Below are 18,730 nucleotides of genomic sequence, written 5' to 3'. Positions count from 1 at the left end.
TAAAGTAAATGCCTGATGAAAAGTTAATCTCTTCGTTAAGCAAAAACACTGCCACAAAGCATTTGAAGCTTCTGTGCATTATGTCCAATATTAATGCTTTTCTTAAAACAATGCACATTCAAGTTATACACTGCTAATCGTTCTCTTCAATAACTTGCTTTTGTTCTGATACAAAAGAATAAAATTCTTTGCTTTTAACCATCTTCAGGTATACTTTGAAAACACTTATTCCTAATAAAAACCCAGATTTCTTATTCTCACCACTGAGAGTGCTGTTTTGGCTCTTTGTAGTACAGATCATCCTGCTGATCCCCTCCACAGCTTCTCTTTTGGCTTCTGATGTGTCCTTTGACTTCTTACCAATTCTTATCACTAGAGGCAATAAATCAGAAAAAAATATCTAAAATCTTAAGTGTATATTTATGAATGTTTTATAAATATACATTTAGGTTTAATATTAAAACCCGATATTCATTCTTTTGACATACTTATTCTGTTGGTCTGCTTCACTGTTTACCGTTGTGAGTAATTCATACATTCTCCATTTTTCCAAAAGCTCTCAAACTAAATGAAAATGTGCATACTGCATTAAAAAAAAAATAATAATAATACTATCTAAATCAGCACAAAAATTCTTACTTTTTTGTTTCTTTTCCTTTGTATAAACAACCATAGACATTGTTTGTCCCGACATCTCTCCATTTGGTGGGAGACGTGATACTTTGATAGATCTAAATGCTGTTTTCAAGGAAGACTTGTTGTCTTTGGGTTCCTTTTTGCTCTTCTCCTCTCTCTCCGTCTTTCCTGGCACAGTCCAGTAGTCCAGCTGGAGTTCCTGGTACTCACTGCCAGACACTGAGGGGCTGATACTTTGGCTGGAGTTTAGAAAGAGAACAGATCTAGCAAATATATCCAAGTTTGAGAGGGTCTGTTAGTTTAAACTGTATTTTGTCATCATTAAAAGAAATCTCTAAGTTTCGTATATTCAGCATAATTTTTCTGTTACTAAAGAAGAGGAAAATTCACTGGAAATCAATCTACGATTTTCTTTCCCCCCTCTTAATGTAATCAGAACTGAATTTTAAGTTGACCAAGACCTGTCACAATCATGGACATCTCCAAGTTTTTGCTATCTCATATTTTGGTCAAAAGAATGTCTTTCATTTTTCTTTTGAATTACATGACAACCACCTTGTTTTTAAAACCATTTTACCTGGCTGGAGTTGCAGCAATGTTACTGACACTGGGAGAGTTGGGTGGGGTATGGCTGTCTTTCTGTTTATCAGAACTTGCAGGTGGAGAACTGGAGAGCTGGGTACCACTAGCAGGTGCCGTGGGCAGGCTGTCATCTATGTCCACTGCAAGGCAATTCAACAGCACAAATTCAAATCTTGATGTGTTAATGTTTTAACAAACAAATCTTAATATATATTAACAAATACAGACTGACTGTCATGGAACCTTTCCTACAGCAGATTTACTTTTTGAAGCTTTGATATTTAGATAACAAGGAGTAGATTGGAAAAAAAGGGTGTTATTGTATTGGAGCTGAATTTAAAGTCTTCAAAATCTTTCTTGTAGTTTGAGAATAATGAATAACACAGCTTTCCTTTGAAGACAACTGCAGGAGATATGTAAATACAATATTTAACATATTTGCACAAAGTTGAGATTATCAAATAGGATTCTAAGTGCGATATTTTTCCTACATAGAAAGACCATTGTAAGAGTGTTGTGGGTTTTCTTTTTTGAAACGAAACTGGACTCAAGGCAAAATTTACCTGACATTTGGGACAGCTCCCCTGGAGTAGGCCCTAAACGCATCTCCTGAAATATCAATCAAATATGTATAAAACACATTATGCTGTTCCATTTTAAATTTAATAGAATATCATTTCTTTACAAAATGCAAAAGTGCTTCAGTATTTGAGTTCATATGATCAGCAATACACATTCTAATTCATTTATCTTGGGATTTATAGAACTTACACTTATAAATGGAATGAATATTTGGGAAGACTCCTCTTCGTGGCTGGAAAACCCAGAAAAGTAACACGAATCACATACCATACAACTTATCTGAATGGACGTTCAAGTGAAAGTTCACATATTAACCATAACAATGTTTGAGTTGGACTAATAAATGAAAATAATATCTAGTTGGACTAAAAATTTTCACCAGCAAATTGCTTTGTGAATGACTAAGAACAAACAGGAAGCCAAAGAAACTATCACATTTTTTTACCTCTTTCCTTTGCTACACGTCAACATGGCTTCACCCAATGGCAGCTGAAGAACCTGGGAAGCACCCTTCAGGTATCTTGATACTCTGTTTAAGATTTCATTGAAATCTAAAATAAAATCTTTGAATAATCAATCACGTCATTTTACATACTTTTTTCTTTTCTTTTTTTCTTTTATTTAATTTATTCATTTATTTATTTATCTATGAACAGATGCATGTGCATATCTTAGTAAACTAAACCCATACACTCACCTGTAGGAAAGCTGTCAGTCTTGTCAAAGCTGTCTTTCCAGAGACTGTCATTAAATATTGCATTGTAAGTCCCGTCAATGCTGGCCAAGTACTTGCCTATCACACTACCACCTTAGAGGAAATGGAATGGCTTCCAATTAGTAAGATATATTTAGGTATGTTTTTTTTAATGTTTTGTGCATACTATTCAATTTAATTGTCCTTTGGCAGCTGAAGAGTTTGCAATGAAAGGGACGAATTAAGTTAATATGTTTTTAAATTTTTGTTTCTGTATTATACATCCTTCACAACATGACTGCCTACTTTTCAAATGCCAGCTTCAATCCAACTTCTTCAATAAACTGTTTTCATATGTTCTTCATATCAAAGATTAAAAAGAAAGTTAAGTCAAAACTTAAACATTTTATTGAATTTTTTAGCATGACTGCAAGGTGAATTCAAAAGCTTCTTACCCAGTGGTATGATAAGAAACCTGATGTAGCCTTGCCAATCTGGTGACTTTGCTGCAAACTGTTCCACCCAGGGTTTTAAAATGGCATTCACATAGGAATCATTCCCTACTATGGCTAATTTGATGGGATTTGGGTTTCTGGAGTTGCTGTGGCAGCTGAAAAGGGATTGTAATGTTATAGTTATTGCTTTAAAATAACTTTGTGGAATATGTAAAAATTTATCAGCTGCTTGTGCTTCCAGAGCAAGGGAATTACTGCATAAGTTTACCATCCAAAAATGATAAAAATACATGACTCCCAATAACCCTTTTTTTTTCAGTGTTTATATAGAAGACATAAAGCTCTTTGCATATACATGCAACAAGATGTCATATTCCAGTAAATATAATCAAAGAACATATAAAATGGGAAAGCACTTACAATTTTTGGATTTTGTTCACTATAAACTGAATTGTGGCTTTGACATCAGCATTTGAGCAAGTGCAGATCACTTTTTGATGGCGTTCTTGGATCTTGTGTGAGAACAACTGAAACAAAAACTGATAACATTACTCAACTGCACTAGTAGATCCAGAGTTTTAGACTGCATTCCCACAGATTTTTAGATCGATTTATCCCCGTGGGGAGTCTCACTAGACTGCTGTCAGCTTAGCTGGCTTAAATATCTGTCCCGCCTACTAAAAGCTGTAAGGGATAATTAACTTTCGTGCAATTTAGCATGAACCCCCAGGGAGTTAGGCCGATCCAGATGGATCGATCTAAATCTGTGGGAACCCAGTCTTACACTGCTCCCCCCCCACCCCAATTCTGATGAATTATCTTCCAAGACATTTTGAAGCCCAGTTATATGAAACACAAATATGCGAGTCCATTGTGGTTCTTTTCCCTCCTTTTTGGAGAGGAGGGTACTGGATTGGCCATTTTAGCACAAAAGCCATAGGGAAGGGGAGGTTCTTGATGTACATGTGAATTGATAGAGATATGATATTTTTTTTCAAGCAGCTATTAAGAGATGAGAACAAACATCACAAGCATTACTTAAAAAGTTGCTCACCAATCACAAGATAGAGGAAAATATCTTATTTCAACTAAGTTTTGCTGGTGAGAAATCTCTGTTCACATTTAAACCCTGCAATGCATTCATACATCAAGAAGAATAAGAAAGTATTTTACTATGAGCCAAACCCTTAAAAGAGGCTGTTATGTAAACTGCTCTACCCTTACCCTTTACAGGAAAACACAAACATCACAGATTTAGGGATATGATTATATCCATCCAAACCCACCCAGAGTTTTAAAGGTCACGAGAAACTCCCTTCTATTAAGGATGCTTGTAGCAGAGGTGAGTTTCAAGTGCAGGGCCCTAGCTTTCAAATGAAGTCACAAATACATTATGTTCTGTAGCTTAAGTACATCTCCTAGAACATGGCATTTCATAACAAATATATCAATTTCTGGGAGTTGTGTTTATTTACCTGGCCTTGGCCCTCACAGGCATTCACAAATATAACGTATTCTGGGAGATGTTCATCAGATTGGAGCACTGCTCCCAGCTGGTCCAACAAAATTTTCCTGGGCTGAAAGGCACAAAAAGCTATGCAATGATGTCAATTTAATACAATTAACTATAAATCCCTTACTGATAATGTTAAGCTTTCTGATATTTTTGTTGAAAATAAAAATTAATAAGAGTTCTTTTTTCATTGAACAGAACTAAACAGCATTCTTTTTTTTTTTTTAGAACATAAACACATCATATTATTATGTTTAGTTCTTCTAATTAAGTCCAAGGTTATATACACAATAGTGAAACAGTGCCTTTCATGGATGTCTATAGCTATCTTAATGTATATACAGCTACATACTATCAAATCACATCCCCAGGGGCACATCACAAATTACACATAACAGTAATACATACACAATACTAACACACCACATATCAGATCTACCCAAGAAACAAAACAGACATTATAAATATCAAATTGACCAACAGGGGGAAATAATATTTTTTTAAATATTATGGGACACATCAGCATCACACTCCACGACCATGCTTCTTTCCTGGGTAAAAATTACTGTTAATAAGATAAAATATTGAAATGTCCACCAGTTAAAGTACTTACTAAATTGTCATTATTCCCCACACTACTTCTCCTCTCCGCTGGCCTGTTTTCTTTTTTCACTTTCTTTTCCTTTAAAGAAATACTGCGGTCACGAGACAGCTTTTTGCCTTTAGCGACAGGAGAGCCAGGCTTCTCGGCCTTGTGTAATTGTGATGGGGCAGGCGTTTGTTCGGACAATTCAGGGTCAAGGTCATCCTGGGGAGACAGTTCGCAACATCCAAAATGCAACTTAAAACTGGCTACTTTCAACACATGCAATGTAAAACTATAAACCTACTACTTGTTCAATCAGCAAACCAATCAATCAATCAATCAACCAAACTGCTTTTGACAAGATATTTGCTCAAAACTTCACATTTCATTAAAATAAAGAAACTTAAAAAAAGACATTTAGCATTCATTCAAAGTAGGCGCATACAATTCTCTATGATAACATGCAACAATATTAAGTTTCTACTAACACTTCTCAAGCTTAAAAAAATTTCATTTATATCACCAGTCACTGCCACTATGACAAAGCACATCAGGATGAAACTAACATCAATGAAATTTGAAAATAAGCATGCATATGGTAAAACATATATTTCCATCTGGTATATCTATTATCTAAATATCACTATGAATGTTTCAAGTCTAGGTCATCCAAGGACAGCAAGATAGTTTTGACCTGAAATGGCATTCCATCTCCCATTGGTCAAAAGGATTACAGTGTTAGTATATGTGTTAGTGGGCATTTGCATAACTAGCAAAAATTTATAACTTGACAGATATAGATTGATGAATTAAAGTGTTTTAGGTGCACAAAAGTGTTTTTAATAACATGAGTGTGTTTCTACAAGCCAGCCACTGCTCTATAGTTCTAATACACAATTACACTGAAGCTAGTATTGTCAAAAAGCCATACATATATACCATATAATCATATTAATCATGATTATCCCATCCTTGTTACATCTTTTTCAAATGTGCAGGGAAATAAAATAATATGCCTCTATGTTTTACTACTAAGCATGCAAGTCCAGACCCTGCCTTTAATTTTTTTATCTCCCCAGGACAACAAAAATGATCATTTTTCATGTGAATCATCCCGAAAATATCTGCATTCCAGAGAGCAGAATACAGGTCCATTTTTAAAACTGATTCGATGTGTAATCTGTAGAGAAGCGGCAACAGTGTCTGAATCAAAGGCTGAAAACCACAACTAGTACCCCCCACCCCCACCCCAACCCCCCATGACACTGATCAGTAAATATTATAATTTCATACTTTGATTGATAAGCAAAATCCCTTCCACCGCAAAGAGAAGCTGGCTCCCCTACTATCTATCATTTTCAATGAAAAATGAATCTTGTCAGGGCATGACTAACAGAACATACTAATTTAACTAAACCAAATAGTGGTCATGTTCTGCAAAAAAAAAAAAAAAAAAAAAAAAAAAAAAAAAAAAAAAAAAAAAAAAATCATATCTACAAAAGTATAAGACAAGAATCATATTTCATTGCCGTTACTTACTGCTGAGTGTTTATATTTAGACGAACTACTATTCTTTCTTATAGAGAAGGAATGTGTTCGCTGCTAGACAAATTAAAGAACAGAAAAGAACAGTGGAATAAGTTAGTGGTGCTCAGCAACCACACACAAACAGTTCTCTATCTTAATATACCAGGCATGAGAACCACTGAACAATCTCTTGAAAGATTTCCCTTTTATTTGGCTCAATTAAGAAGTGGGGAAATGAACAGTACCACACCAATCAAAAGGGAAAAAAATGATGAAAGGTGACTTCTCAGGCCTGGCATATCAACAGTGTAAAAACATTGTAAAATTCCAAAACTGAAAGTGCATGAAAATGTAATTAATTCAAACCAGAATTAGGCAACTTACAATCTACCACAAGTAATTGTAATCAAATTTAGACAAAAAGGAACATGATGTCAATGAGAATATTATTCTGAAGTAACATTGTCTGACTACAAATTAGCATGTATCCAGAATTCTTTGATTTATATGGCAAATCCACTAATTCTGAAAATTCTGTAGTTTATAAAACTACAAATTAGCATGTGTCCAGAATTTACTGATTTATATGGTAAATCCACTAATTCTGAAAGTAGCATAAAAAATACAACTGCTGAGGACCTCTGCACCCATGCTAAGATGAACCACAAAAATTGTCAGCCAAAACTTGCAGCAAGTCCTCTAATTAGATTTGAAGTTTAAATTTCTCTCCAGTAATTTGTAAATAAATTTAAAAAACATTTACATCTACACATAACTATGTGTAACAATAATCCATTGCATGTTGCCAAAGAAAATGAAAATCTGAGTTGATCCTTGAGAAGTGATGCTCTAAAAAGTAAGAAAAAGCCTCACACAAACTGAGAACTTTAAATAAACACATAATGCATATTTTGTATTGTAATAACTTTTCCTTCAGTTGGTCATATAAATGAGCCAATAAATGTAAAATACATGTCAGCTAAGCTGATATGTGTATAGTTTTGTATACATGAACAAAAAATTCACCAACAAATACTTCAACAAAAAGCCAGAAAGTATTTTTGCTAAGATTGCCAATCAATTTGATTACTTAATATCATTAATTCAAGCCTTAATCTACCACAGCTTGCAATTTTAAATTTCAGAACTTAGTACAGAATGATATTTTAGGACGGAGTGAAGAAAGTCTTTGACATTTAATTCTTTGATCTGAAAGTCAGTTATCATGAGATTCAGTTTGTACAGCCATGCTAACGAGGTTACAATGCATTCCTTCTCAACAACAACGGAAATTAAGTCAAGTGGATTTTCCAATCAACTGTTATCACAGGAAACAGTCCTGAATAGAAGGTAAACAGGTCCTTCCCTAGCATCTGTTATAGGCAACTGTTTAGCCATTAACACTTGTTCATGATAACAGGCAATTTGCCCAAACTAATTAGACTGAGAAGCAGAGACCCATCACTCGTTTGAATCAAAAAGACAGAGTATAAAATGGTTGACGCTCAGGCAACAAGGAGTCTGTACATCAAAAGAAAACAAAAAATTCCAATCTGCAAAACAGTGACTTAATTAGAATAAATCCAAATCAACTGAAAAGCAAACACAGAACAATCTAGAGGAGGGGAGCAATAACCCAGAAATACCCAAAACCAAGCAAGCAAGGCAAAGTGTGCCACGGAAGATGTGCCTTACCCCATGCCCATCAGAATCATTCTTTTTGGAGCTATCATCACTATGATACGTCGCAGCAGGCTCCTGAGAAGACAAAAAGCAAGCCAAATAATCCAGAAAGTCACATTCATGCAGGCCAAAAGAATAATAATCAAATAATACTATGGACTAATTTTTTTTTGTGGGTGTGTGTGTAACCAAAGAAAAATGGTTTCGTATCTGGTAGGTAAATAAGGAACAAAGTAAAACGGAATGAAATCTTCTTGAAACTGTGGGAGACTATTAACATGCAATAAAACCTATGTCAAATCATGAATTTGTGAGGAGGATTCTGCAATTAATATGACTACTCAACCACATAATGCCATACTACTTACCTTTGTTGGTTCTAAGGCCTCAACTGATTGTGCTCTGTTTGTGAAAAATGGCCTACAATGCATTAAGATACAATTAACTATTAGATGAATGGCAAAAAAAAAAAAAGTTTAGTTTTTGTTAAGTCCCAGCTAGTACATTCTATTTTACAGACTTGTATTGATATTATATGCATTATAAAAATTATGAGAAGTAAAGCAATGGCAGGTGTCTTTGGAAGTTTTAATATACATGAATAATATCCATACTGATACCAATTATGTTACTAACTAAAATACACACTAAAAATTGCTCCAAAATTGGATCCCTGTCCTGGGACCAAATAACATGACTGATAACTTTTTCCATGAGCCTCTATTATACTCGTTGAGTATAATAAGGTATGTTTACATTTAAACTATCATACTAGGTAGTTCGAACAAACTTCGCAGGGACTCTAGCAGAATGAAATCAACTTAACACACCTCCTCTTGTTTCCAACAACTCGTATAATCACCAGCTTCTCTTTATTATACTCAATACCAGGAGGAGGCTTGTTAATCTGATTGCATTCAGCGAGAGTCCCCGCAGAGTTAGTTCAAACTAGCTTCATTGTGAACACACCCCAAGACACTGTTATTTCACCATGAAATTGGTTTCAGTACAGATAGAACATTGCCATTCCACCTTTAACATGGTTTCAGTGCCAAAACCATACATAATTTTACCTAAAGCTCTACTGTCTCCATATAGATAATACTGTTACTTTACCTTAAACTTGGCTTTGGTGTAGATAACACACTAAGATTGTCCATCTCCGGTCCACTGTCGCTGAGATCCTCGAGTTCATCAAACAGTTCTTCTATTTCCTGTTGACTGTGCAGCTGATCCCCTAACTCTGGGTCCTGCTCTGAGTCCAATACCTGAAAGGCCAGAAAGCACTGTTGACAAAGAGCCCATTCATAACAGTGGACTAACAGATACGCAGATCAAATATGGTGACCCACTAAAAAGCTTGGATCCAAACTAGATCGACCTAACTCCCTGTGGGTTCACGCTAAATAGCTGTCAGTCGAGTGGGCACGAAAGTTAATTACCCCCTTACAGCTTGTAGTAAGCGGGACGGACATTTAAGACGGATCATCTGACAGTAATCTAGTGAGACTCCCCACGGGGATAGATCGGTCTAAAACTATGGGAATACGCCCTTAGACACTGAATAGATTTCCTGCGGGGATTACGCAACAAGCATTCATGTGAGTTGGCCATATTTGATCCGTGGATCTGTTAGTTCCCTGTTCTGATTGAGCTCAAAGTTCTGAAAATGTCTCCTAATTGCAGGATTCAATGAGTTCTAACTGTCTAATACAAGTGGCTCTGACTGAAGGTAAAACTTTTGAAAACAGAGTTCTGGAATGGGTTAAATAACATACCTCTTCTGAAACTTTCAGTTTTCTCAGTAGATCAAAGAACTTCTGTTTGAGATTTCTTTGCTGAAAAACAGAAAAGATATATCATATGGTTACAAAACTAAACTTTCTGTACATATTTCTCACTATCATAATTGTTCTAACAGTCTTTTGTATAAAATATCTTTTGTATAAAACAACTGCACAAGAAATAAATTCTATCATTATGTTGCATGATATTTCACTTAATTACATCTAACTTTTTGATGTTTTTCCTGTTTTATTTGTCTTAGTAGTTTCTTTTGATAATTTCACTGTATAATCCAACTGCTAAAAATCATTTATTATTATTATTATTATTATTATTATTATTATTATTATTATTATTATTATTATTATTATTATTATTATTATTATCAAAATGCCTACCCTTGCCATCCTGGGATGCCCCCGCCTACTTCTGCCTTTCCTGGGCCGTGAATTGCCTTCTATTTCACAAGTTTCACTGTCACTGCCTTCTTCATTGGAAGAGTCTTCCTGGTCATCATCATCTGTCTCCCCAGATCCTGCTAAAAAGCAAAGATAGAATATGTTATCCTTGAGAAAATCTCTGCAATTACATCCAGACTGCAGAAAAAGAGTGATTCTTCTCTGCCAAGACTGGTCATATAGAAAAGTCTTTGACAGACTTAAAAATTAATGATGAAAAAGACAATATAATCCCTTCCTCCCTGTAAAATCACGAGTCCTTAATGAAAGATAATAACCTTATTTAGAGACCTAGAAACTCTCCAATTTGATAAGGCTAAGGTTGGTAAGAAAACCCAACAAAAGACTCGAAAATCGATGAAATATGTAATTCAGATTATCACTTAAGCAGCTTTTATATTTCAATTACTGTCAGTCTTTTTCTTCAGCCCATCATCATTTAATATCAATATTGATTTTTTAAAAAAATCTCTGCACTACTGATGATGCACCTCCCATCACCCACTCAGCTTTCACATGACTCACTCCCGCCATGAACTTTTCCAACCAGAACTAAAAAATGATCCATTCCAGAAAATTGCCTCATTCTTTTGTATGGGAACTAATCACCTGCTTCCACTGAGTCTTGATGCTTTCTTCTCCCATTTTCTTCTTTATCAACTGGCTGACTAGACAAGGCCAGAATGGTGACCTGTGCAATACGACTGAGGTCACTCTGGGCATCTTTAATATCTGGGTATAAGACTAGCTCTTTGTCAGCTGCTCGCTGGAGGACCTGAAATGTCACAGCACGCACATTGTTCATTACTTATATGATTATGGCAATTAGTCAATCCCAACAATGTTAATTTATGATTTTTCTAAAACTATTTTTTTAGGAATCCTTCAAAATGTCGATTCATGTGTTTTGAAAAGCCATTTGGCTTTGTGTCAGTAACTGCCATTTTTGTGTCTAAAATGATGATAGGTAAGAATGAGGAATAAAAGTGAGAAGAATGAAAATTACAAGTAATTATAGAATGTTCATGAAAGTAAATTCAGGGTTCAGATCAGGTATGTTCATATCTGTACAAATTAAACAAAATAAGCGCTTCAAATAACAGAATGCTCATGTGTGCTGCATGTTCACAGTCACCTCTTAGGCCACATTTACAACCAATTGATCCATGGACCAACAGGTCTGTGGATCAAATATGGCCGACCCACTTGAAAGCTTGTAGCATAATCCCCTTAATACCTTATAGGTACTGAATAAATTCCCTACAGGGATCACGCGATAAGCTTTCAAGTGGGTCAGCCATATTTCATCCGTGGACCTGTGAGAGGGCATTCAGAACAGATAATCCACGGACTGACTGATCCACTGACTAAATATGGCAAACCTGCTTAAAAGTGATGCCACTAATACCCTGATGGTCTCCCCACCTCAACAAACGCCGTCCCTGCAGAAATCTAGCATTTAAACCTTGGAGTTGAGATTTAATCCGTTTAATGGGGTGAATAGAGGGGGGGGGGGGGGGGGGGGAAGACCATCAGGAGATAAGTCGGCATTGTCAGCCATATTAAGTCTGTGGATCAGTTAATCTGTGGATCATCTATTCTGAACGCAACCTTAATCCATGGATCAACTTTGGTTGTAAATGGGGCCTTAAAGTGTCTTAATGTGGTATGACCCTCTGGTGTCTCTATGGCAATGTGTGACCAGACACACACAACACCACCAGGCTGATAACACCCAGTTATAATATTTTGCTTTATTAACTTAGTATAGTTCTGAACCCTGCTCTGCTCTTTGTAGTTCCACATTCTGAGAAAAAATATGCTACTGTTCTTTATACTTAAAATCTTAGGTCTGAGAAAAGATTTTTTTTTTTAGCAGTCAAGCATCTAAGAAACAACAACTGCCAGCAATCAAATTATACTCACTTCCAGACCTTAAAGGTGTGCATTTGATCAAATTACAGTGTCAATTATTCAGGTGTGTTGGTCATCCATAGAATGCACTGCTCTAGGGTAAAAATTAAGTTTTTTTAAAGCAGTGGATATCCTGTGTTGTTGACCTACCTGTGCCATGTTCACAGTGCCCACAGCAAGTGTTTTATAGCCAAGAATTGTGCGGTTCTTATACTTTTTCCTCCGCTGCAGCATGATTTGAAGTTTATTGCCATCTCGTTTAAAAAAGTGGGGATACTGTAAAAAAAGGAAAATATCTATTTGTTTTAAATGTTCAAGGTAATACTTTCTGTCATGTCTGCAAGCATAATCTCAAAAAAAAAAAAAAAAAAAAAAAAGGAAATTGCTGTGACATTTCCCTGCAGGCGGTTTAAGTTAGCTCAGCGGGTCCCTTGAGCAGGGTAGAAACAATCATGAATTGTTCCATATTCACCGTTTTTTATTTCACCATCATAACAGGTGCCACTGGTACTTAATCTATCCTACAACAAAACAGCATGTAATGAGGTGTTCTAATCTGTTGTGAGCGCTGAAAATAGAAATTTGTATGCAAGGCATGATCAGTCATCTCCACATCTAGACACTGACATTACATGGTTTAGACTTGAACTTCTAGTTGATTAAATCAGTGTAACACAAGCCACTACAATGCAGTCCATTATATCACACTAAATGCCCATAAATACTAATAGACATGCATTTGCATCAAGGAAATGTTTTGATGTTTACAGATAAAACTAAATCCATACTTAATCGGTGGCAATCATCATAATAATAATACATATACTGGTGTATATCAAAAATAGAAAAATAGCGTGCTGCCTTGAGAGACACTCCTCTGACTAATCAGGCGTGTTTCCACTATTTGTAACTGATTCATTATTTGAAGGATTTTCTTTGAAAAACGCTATATTCCGTGATACATAAATAACAAGGCAATATGTAAGGTTAAGCTGCATTCTGATATCATAAACATAAAGCAGCTTCAATCAAAAGAGATATGAGTGGATATGAATTCATGGAAAGATTTTTCCTAAAAATACGTTATCAATTTTCTGTTTCAGTCTTACTCAACATATTTCTATCAAAGGCATATTTAGTCCTGAAAAATGCCTCAATCATACCTACATTATATGACAATACCTATAAACAAAATGCTTTGCTTTTTATCATTCCATGATTCAACACAAAGAAATACATCTAAAAAAATTAAAAAACAATAGTAAAATACAGCAGCATAACAATTGTATCTGAATTCAAATGAAGCCATTATTCACAGGTAACCACAATGACAATCAAGAAAGAAAGACTAGACCACAGGAAAAACTACAAACACTACAACAGATTAGAAGCTATTTTATTATAGAGACCCTTCTATAAATATTCTATGAAGAAAATTATGAAGAAAACATTTTTTCTTTTCTTCAACCAGTATCATTCACTTTATTCTGATATTGTCAATATTGTATGCATCTTATGGCACAAGGAAATAACTGGTGATGTACTTATGCATTGGTTTTGTATAAACTATGCTTAAACCACATTTCATTTGATATCTTAACAATGTTTCCACAAAATACTGGTTATATACTCTATTAGCCACAATCAGGCTAAAATGACTTTATATATAACTTACTGGTTGTTATAATATTACCATATCATGTTCATGGAGATTATTTGACTTCAGAATAAGTATGGTCATTTTGCTGATGATGTTTAGTTTTTGGGGTGAAAGTGGTTTTGGTTATTTTTTGTTCTTGACCATCTTGTATCAGAACAATTCTAATGGCAAATAGGAGCAAATAAAATATAGTAACTACTGGATTCTGTGGTTTTGCAAAAACTATACTTAAGTTCCCAAATCTTACACTTCACTACACTTCAGGTTATATTGGTTAAGGCCATCAATATACTGGCATGCCTCACCAGTGTACCTGTGGAAAGAAATGAAGCGCACCACCTTTCTACTTGCACAACCAATACAACATATAAACAAGCAGAGCTATGCTTTTAAACATACACCCCATACAACAGCACACTACAAACATTAATGTTCCATGTGTAGCTTTTACAAGCAGCCCTTCAATGCCCAAATGGCACTATAAACCTCTGGTGAGGATGTTTATCTCAAGCTAAAAAAAAGTGCTTTTATGAAGAGCCATTAAGTGTGGTATAGATAATTCCTGTGATTTAATCATCTCCAAATTAGCCAGTGAAAAGCACAAAAAGCTTTGTGAGGTAGACTTTAAAAAAAAAATGCATTAATATTCATCAATTCATATAAGCATACTTGGTGAATGTCAATGTCATAGCTGTTAGGTTTATGCTTTTGAAGCTGCATCTAGATGGGAACAACAGTGCTTTTCCATAAAAGCTGGGTTGAACTAACGCAACTTATATATTATCTCAGGGGGCTATCCCATTAGAAAAACCAGGTCAATTTTTTTTTTTTTTTTTTTGCACATAAAAAAGCAATTTTTTTTTTTTTTTTGAAAAATCATTTTGCTATCCCCCTGTATTTTCCCATGCTTTTCTTGTCCATTTTGAATTCAATATCACGCCATTGTGGTAGCAAAACCGACACACAGAGATAGACATCAATGACAATACGACAACGACTGGATTTTTCTCTCATATCTGACAGTCAGAAAGCATATTTATTGGCACAAGCACAGCAAGTTGTGTATGCATTCTACAAACAAGGCAAACTGAACTGACACAGGACAAACAATGCCCCAAGAAGAAAGAAGTGATAAATTGAGTTTAAATTATTTGAACAGGCTTATCAGTGAAAAACCTGTCAGACATTTCTCCCATATCAAAGACATAGCACACTTAGGTCATAAGAGTTGCTATATCATGAAAGCAATATATCAATAATACTTAAATGGAGAAGTGACTGCTATAAGTAGATTCAGAATATTAGTACAAATAAAGAAGTTACAGGGCAAACTTAAACCTATATGGTAAAATGAAGTATGAATAATATCAGTTAAAAACCATGTGGTTCTATCCATTTAAATATCATTACTGATAACCCAATCAACTCTCTATCTGGAAGAAATACAACGCCAACAAAGAGGCAAAAATCCACATAAATATACTTTTCTAATAGAAGTCATGAAAATAGATCACTTAAATTCTTTACTTTCTACCACAGTGCAGCATATGTGATAAAATGTAAGCAAGAGTATTATAAACCCTATATACAGCACTCTGTGTACACTGCTTATTTTAGCAAATGTAATATACTTCCCAAGATAATAAGAGAGAAATGAGTGCCACTCCCTCCCCACATTGTTCTAGGTACTGTAGCATCCAAGAAATCTTGGATCCTTCATAACGCAATCTGACCACACATGCATGCATGTGCTTTCAGGTGGGCACGTACACACACACACACACACACACACACACACATGCAGAGAGATTTATATCAGCTCATATGGGTTCATAATTGGAGAAGAGCTCTACCTAACTAGCAATGTGCATGTTATGTAACCACGTCTGATATGTTCAGCGGTACACAATATACAATATAAAACTTTGCACATCGTTCCTTAAAGATGCTGCCAGCCCTGTTGCGCGTCCCATTAGTGCATGATATAGCATCCTGACAAATATCATTCATGTATCTTAAAATGCCAAGTGGTTGAGATTTTTGGGAGAACTATTCACAGGTGTGGAATGACCATGATCCTTGGGATTTACGCCAAGGTGAAAGTAAACAACTTTCCAAGGTGCTCCGCCAGCTGTCCAACAAAACAAGACTGCCGTTCCCTAAGCTTGTACTCTTAATACCTTGAGTGAACCTAGTACGTGTTACCTGAAGTGGTATTTCACTCACGGACCAACAGCAAATACAGAAAAGTATGATGATTTAATAGAATAGCAAGGAAAATAGTGTCTCTTTTTAACACTGAAAACTTATTCAACCATTCTTCTTTTTCACACTGAAAACTTATTCAACCATCCTTGTCATAGCATAAAAAGCACGGATATTACACATTTCTAAACTAAATGTTTACTTTCATCAACCTCTGCAAAATGAAGAACTCTCCAAGCACTATTGATCAATGGAGTAAAAAGGAGTAATTTGAAAGTCCTGTCATACAGGATTATTTTTTCTTTCTTGTGAAATAAACAACACCGTTTATGTGTTTATTTTACTTCCAAATCTCTGAGCAGATCATTTCACATATATCTGTGGAGTATTTTCAGCTACATAGGCAAAACACGACATATATGTAAGGTATGTAATGGAATGCATATATGCATAGGTTAGATAGTATTTGCTGATGAACAGATTGCCAAGCCGCATATGCCGCACATTCTTGTTGATCTAGGAAAGAGGGACATCCCTCCCATTATTACTTTTTTTGGTGGCAGAATTAAACAGCCAACGAAAAAACAAGGTTATTTCAACAACCATTTTTAAAAGAGTAAAACGTGGGTGAGATGTAGCACATATTGATTTCCAAGACCAAAGAAAAAAAAGATTTGTCTGAAAGATGCTCTTAAAACTAACAAGAGGATCAATGTTACATTAAATGTGAACTTGTTCATTCTGGTTATCTCGACTGCTTTACATAGTTCACGTCCCATGAGATAAAACCACAACATGACTTCAATCAAGTATAGATTCTTGGTGAGATGTAAATTTTTCCCATTGAACTGCCATTACCTCAGTCCTGAATAGCCAGATCCACTTTTCAAAGCTCTTCCAGATTTCTTTCACTCGTCCATCCATCTATCTCAGGCCTACCCAACTACCAGACTCGGCACCGAATGATTCTGAATTCACCGGTAGATCAGACCACACTACCCGTTTTCAAGGTGTGTGTCAGATCGCATTACACAGTATCAGACGCGACACTGCTCTTGCCTAGTAGTAGTACGCGATGTGATAGTGACGATTCTCAGCGGGGTTGAAAAGCATTGCATCACCACTCAAAATTTGTTCAGGGTATGACACACACCTTGAAAACGGGTAGTGTGGTCTGATCTACTGGTGAATTCAGGATCATTCGGTGCCGAGTCTGGTAGTTGGGTAGGCCTGTATCTACTACTTTCTTATCTACATTCTTTCATAATCATCATCATCCTTTGACCAAGGGCTTGTCATGGTGTGCTCTCTCCCAGTGCAGTCCTGCATCATTCATTCACCCATCCATGAGTCATTCATCCATTATTTATTCATTTACATATTATTCATCATTTTCTTGATTTTGAACTCTTCTTCGATATGTCCCCTGTATAATTCCTCCTTAATTTTGACATCCCACCACTAATAAAATCACAGTCTGTGGACCAGAAATGAATTTCAAATATCATACATCTACCCCAAGTTTCAGAGGTTACTAGAAACTGCAGAGGCAGGGTGATAACAGAGGTCAGTTTCAATGACTCTCTGAAACTCGGGGTGGGTGCCTGTACTGAACAGATCACCACTTGAATATAATCCTCTTAGTGCCAACTTGAATGTGGATTGATCACAAATATGGCTGATAAAAAAAGAAGTAAATGCTGTTCTGCTGGCCCATGGTTCTTGAACTTCACAGAGGATCAATATCATGTTGGCTTCCCAATATTCCATGATTACTCTACAAGTGTTAAATATGTATGCCAGAGACATGGATGATTCAATATTCGAGGCAGATCAAGAAATTGAAAATATATGCAATTATCATGCACCTACATGTCCAGTAGTGTTATTCAGCAGATGCCCATAACAGTGCATGGTTATTAATTTCTAAGTTCTTTAATCATACAGTAAAACCTGCACAGTGACCGAGAGTTCTTAAGGGAGGATAGCTAATGTCCCCTCTGTGGACATGATCTGTAGGCAATTCATTTCCTCTAATGATTTGATGGAAGTTTTTTCTTTCTTTGCCAAGGACAGAATCATTTATAAGCCTGCTGTTAACTGGAGATTGATGTAATTCCAAGCAACAAGTGTACAAAGGGTCAGGAAATGCTTTAAACTAGGCCTAGTAATGATCTGTGACTTAAATCTGAAAATGAGCTCGTTTTGCAGCAAACGGTATATGTTATCAATTCTATCTCTTTTAATCTTTAACCTTTATTCATAATGCCCAAAACTGCTAAAACTGGCAAAAATGGCCAACGCAGAAAAAAAGCATTGACTGAATAATATCTTTTACTCGAACAAACTCTATTAAATACATGACAACAGGAAGGAAGAACTAGGTATCATGTTTAACTAGGTATCACGTAATAAATATATTGACAAGTGCGTTAATGGCAGTATCAGTT

At 35.6% G+C, this 18,730-nt stretch overlaps 1 protein-coding gene across 9 annotated transcripts in view; it reads right to left on the bottom strand.

Moving 5' to 3' along the window:
- The window catches only part of LOC106177062 (phosphofurin acidic cluster sorting protein 2), a 37,600-nt gene that overhangs the window by 3,499 nt on the left and 15,371 nt on the right, over positions 1–18,730 (bottom strand). For 2 of the 9 annotated variants that reach the window (XM_087003896.1, XM_087003900.1), the window contains exons 4-22: positions 12,566–12,691; positions 11,111–11,276; positions 10,442–10,581; positions 10,037–10,096; positions 9,375–9,526; positions 8,627–8,678; positions 8,271–8,333; positions 6,588–6,650; positions 5,076–5,270; positions 4,425–4,526; positions 3,370–3,476; positions 2,950–3,104; positions 2,498–2,608; positions 2,246–2,351; positions 1,990–2,032; positions 1,782–1,827; positions 1,214–1,358; positions 640–875; positions 262–372 (exon numbers count right to left, since the gene is read on the bottom strand). In XM_087003896.1, coding sequence (XP_086860022.1) covers positions 262–372; positions 640–875; positions 1,214–1,358; positions 1,782–1,827; positions 1,990–2,032; positions 2,246–2,351; positions 2,498–2,608; positions 2,950–3,104; positions 3,370–3,476; positions 4,425–4,526; positions 5,076–5,270; positions 6,588–6,650; positions 8,271–8,333; positions 8,627–8,678; positions 9,375–9,526; positions 10,037–10,096; positions 10,442–10,581; positions 11,111–11,276; positions 12,566–12,691 — 2,179 coding nt within the window. The remainder of the gene's footprint in view (positions 1–261; positions 373–639; positions 876–1,213; positions 1,359–1,781; positions 1,828–1,989; positions 2,033–2,245; positions 2,352–2,497; positions 2,609–2,949; positions 3,105–3,369; positions 3,477–4,424; positions 4,527–5,075; positions 5,271–6,587; positions 6,651–8,270; positions 8,334–8,626; positions 8,679–9,374; positions 9,527–10,036; positions 10,097–10,441; positions 10,582–11,110; positions 11,277–12,565; positions 12,692–18,730) is intronic. The other 7 variants (XM_087003901.1, XM_087003897.1, XM_087003902.1 and 4 more) reach the window with 7 other exon arrangements.

This window comes from Lingula anatina, chromosome 2 (assembly GCF_051362555.1).
Source record: "Lingula anatina isolate TDL-2025a chromosome 2, LinAna3.0, whole genome shotgun sequence".
NCBI classification, from domain to species: Eukaryota; Metazoa; Brachiopoda; class Lingulata; order Lingulida; family Lingulidae; genus Lingula; species Lingula anatina.
The sequence above is the reverse complement of the archived record's forward strand: the minus strand, read 5'-3'. Positions and strand labels throughout refer to the sequence as shown.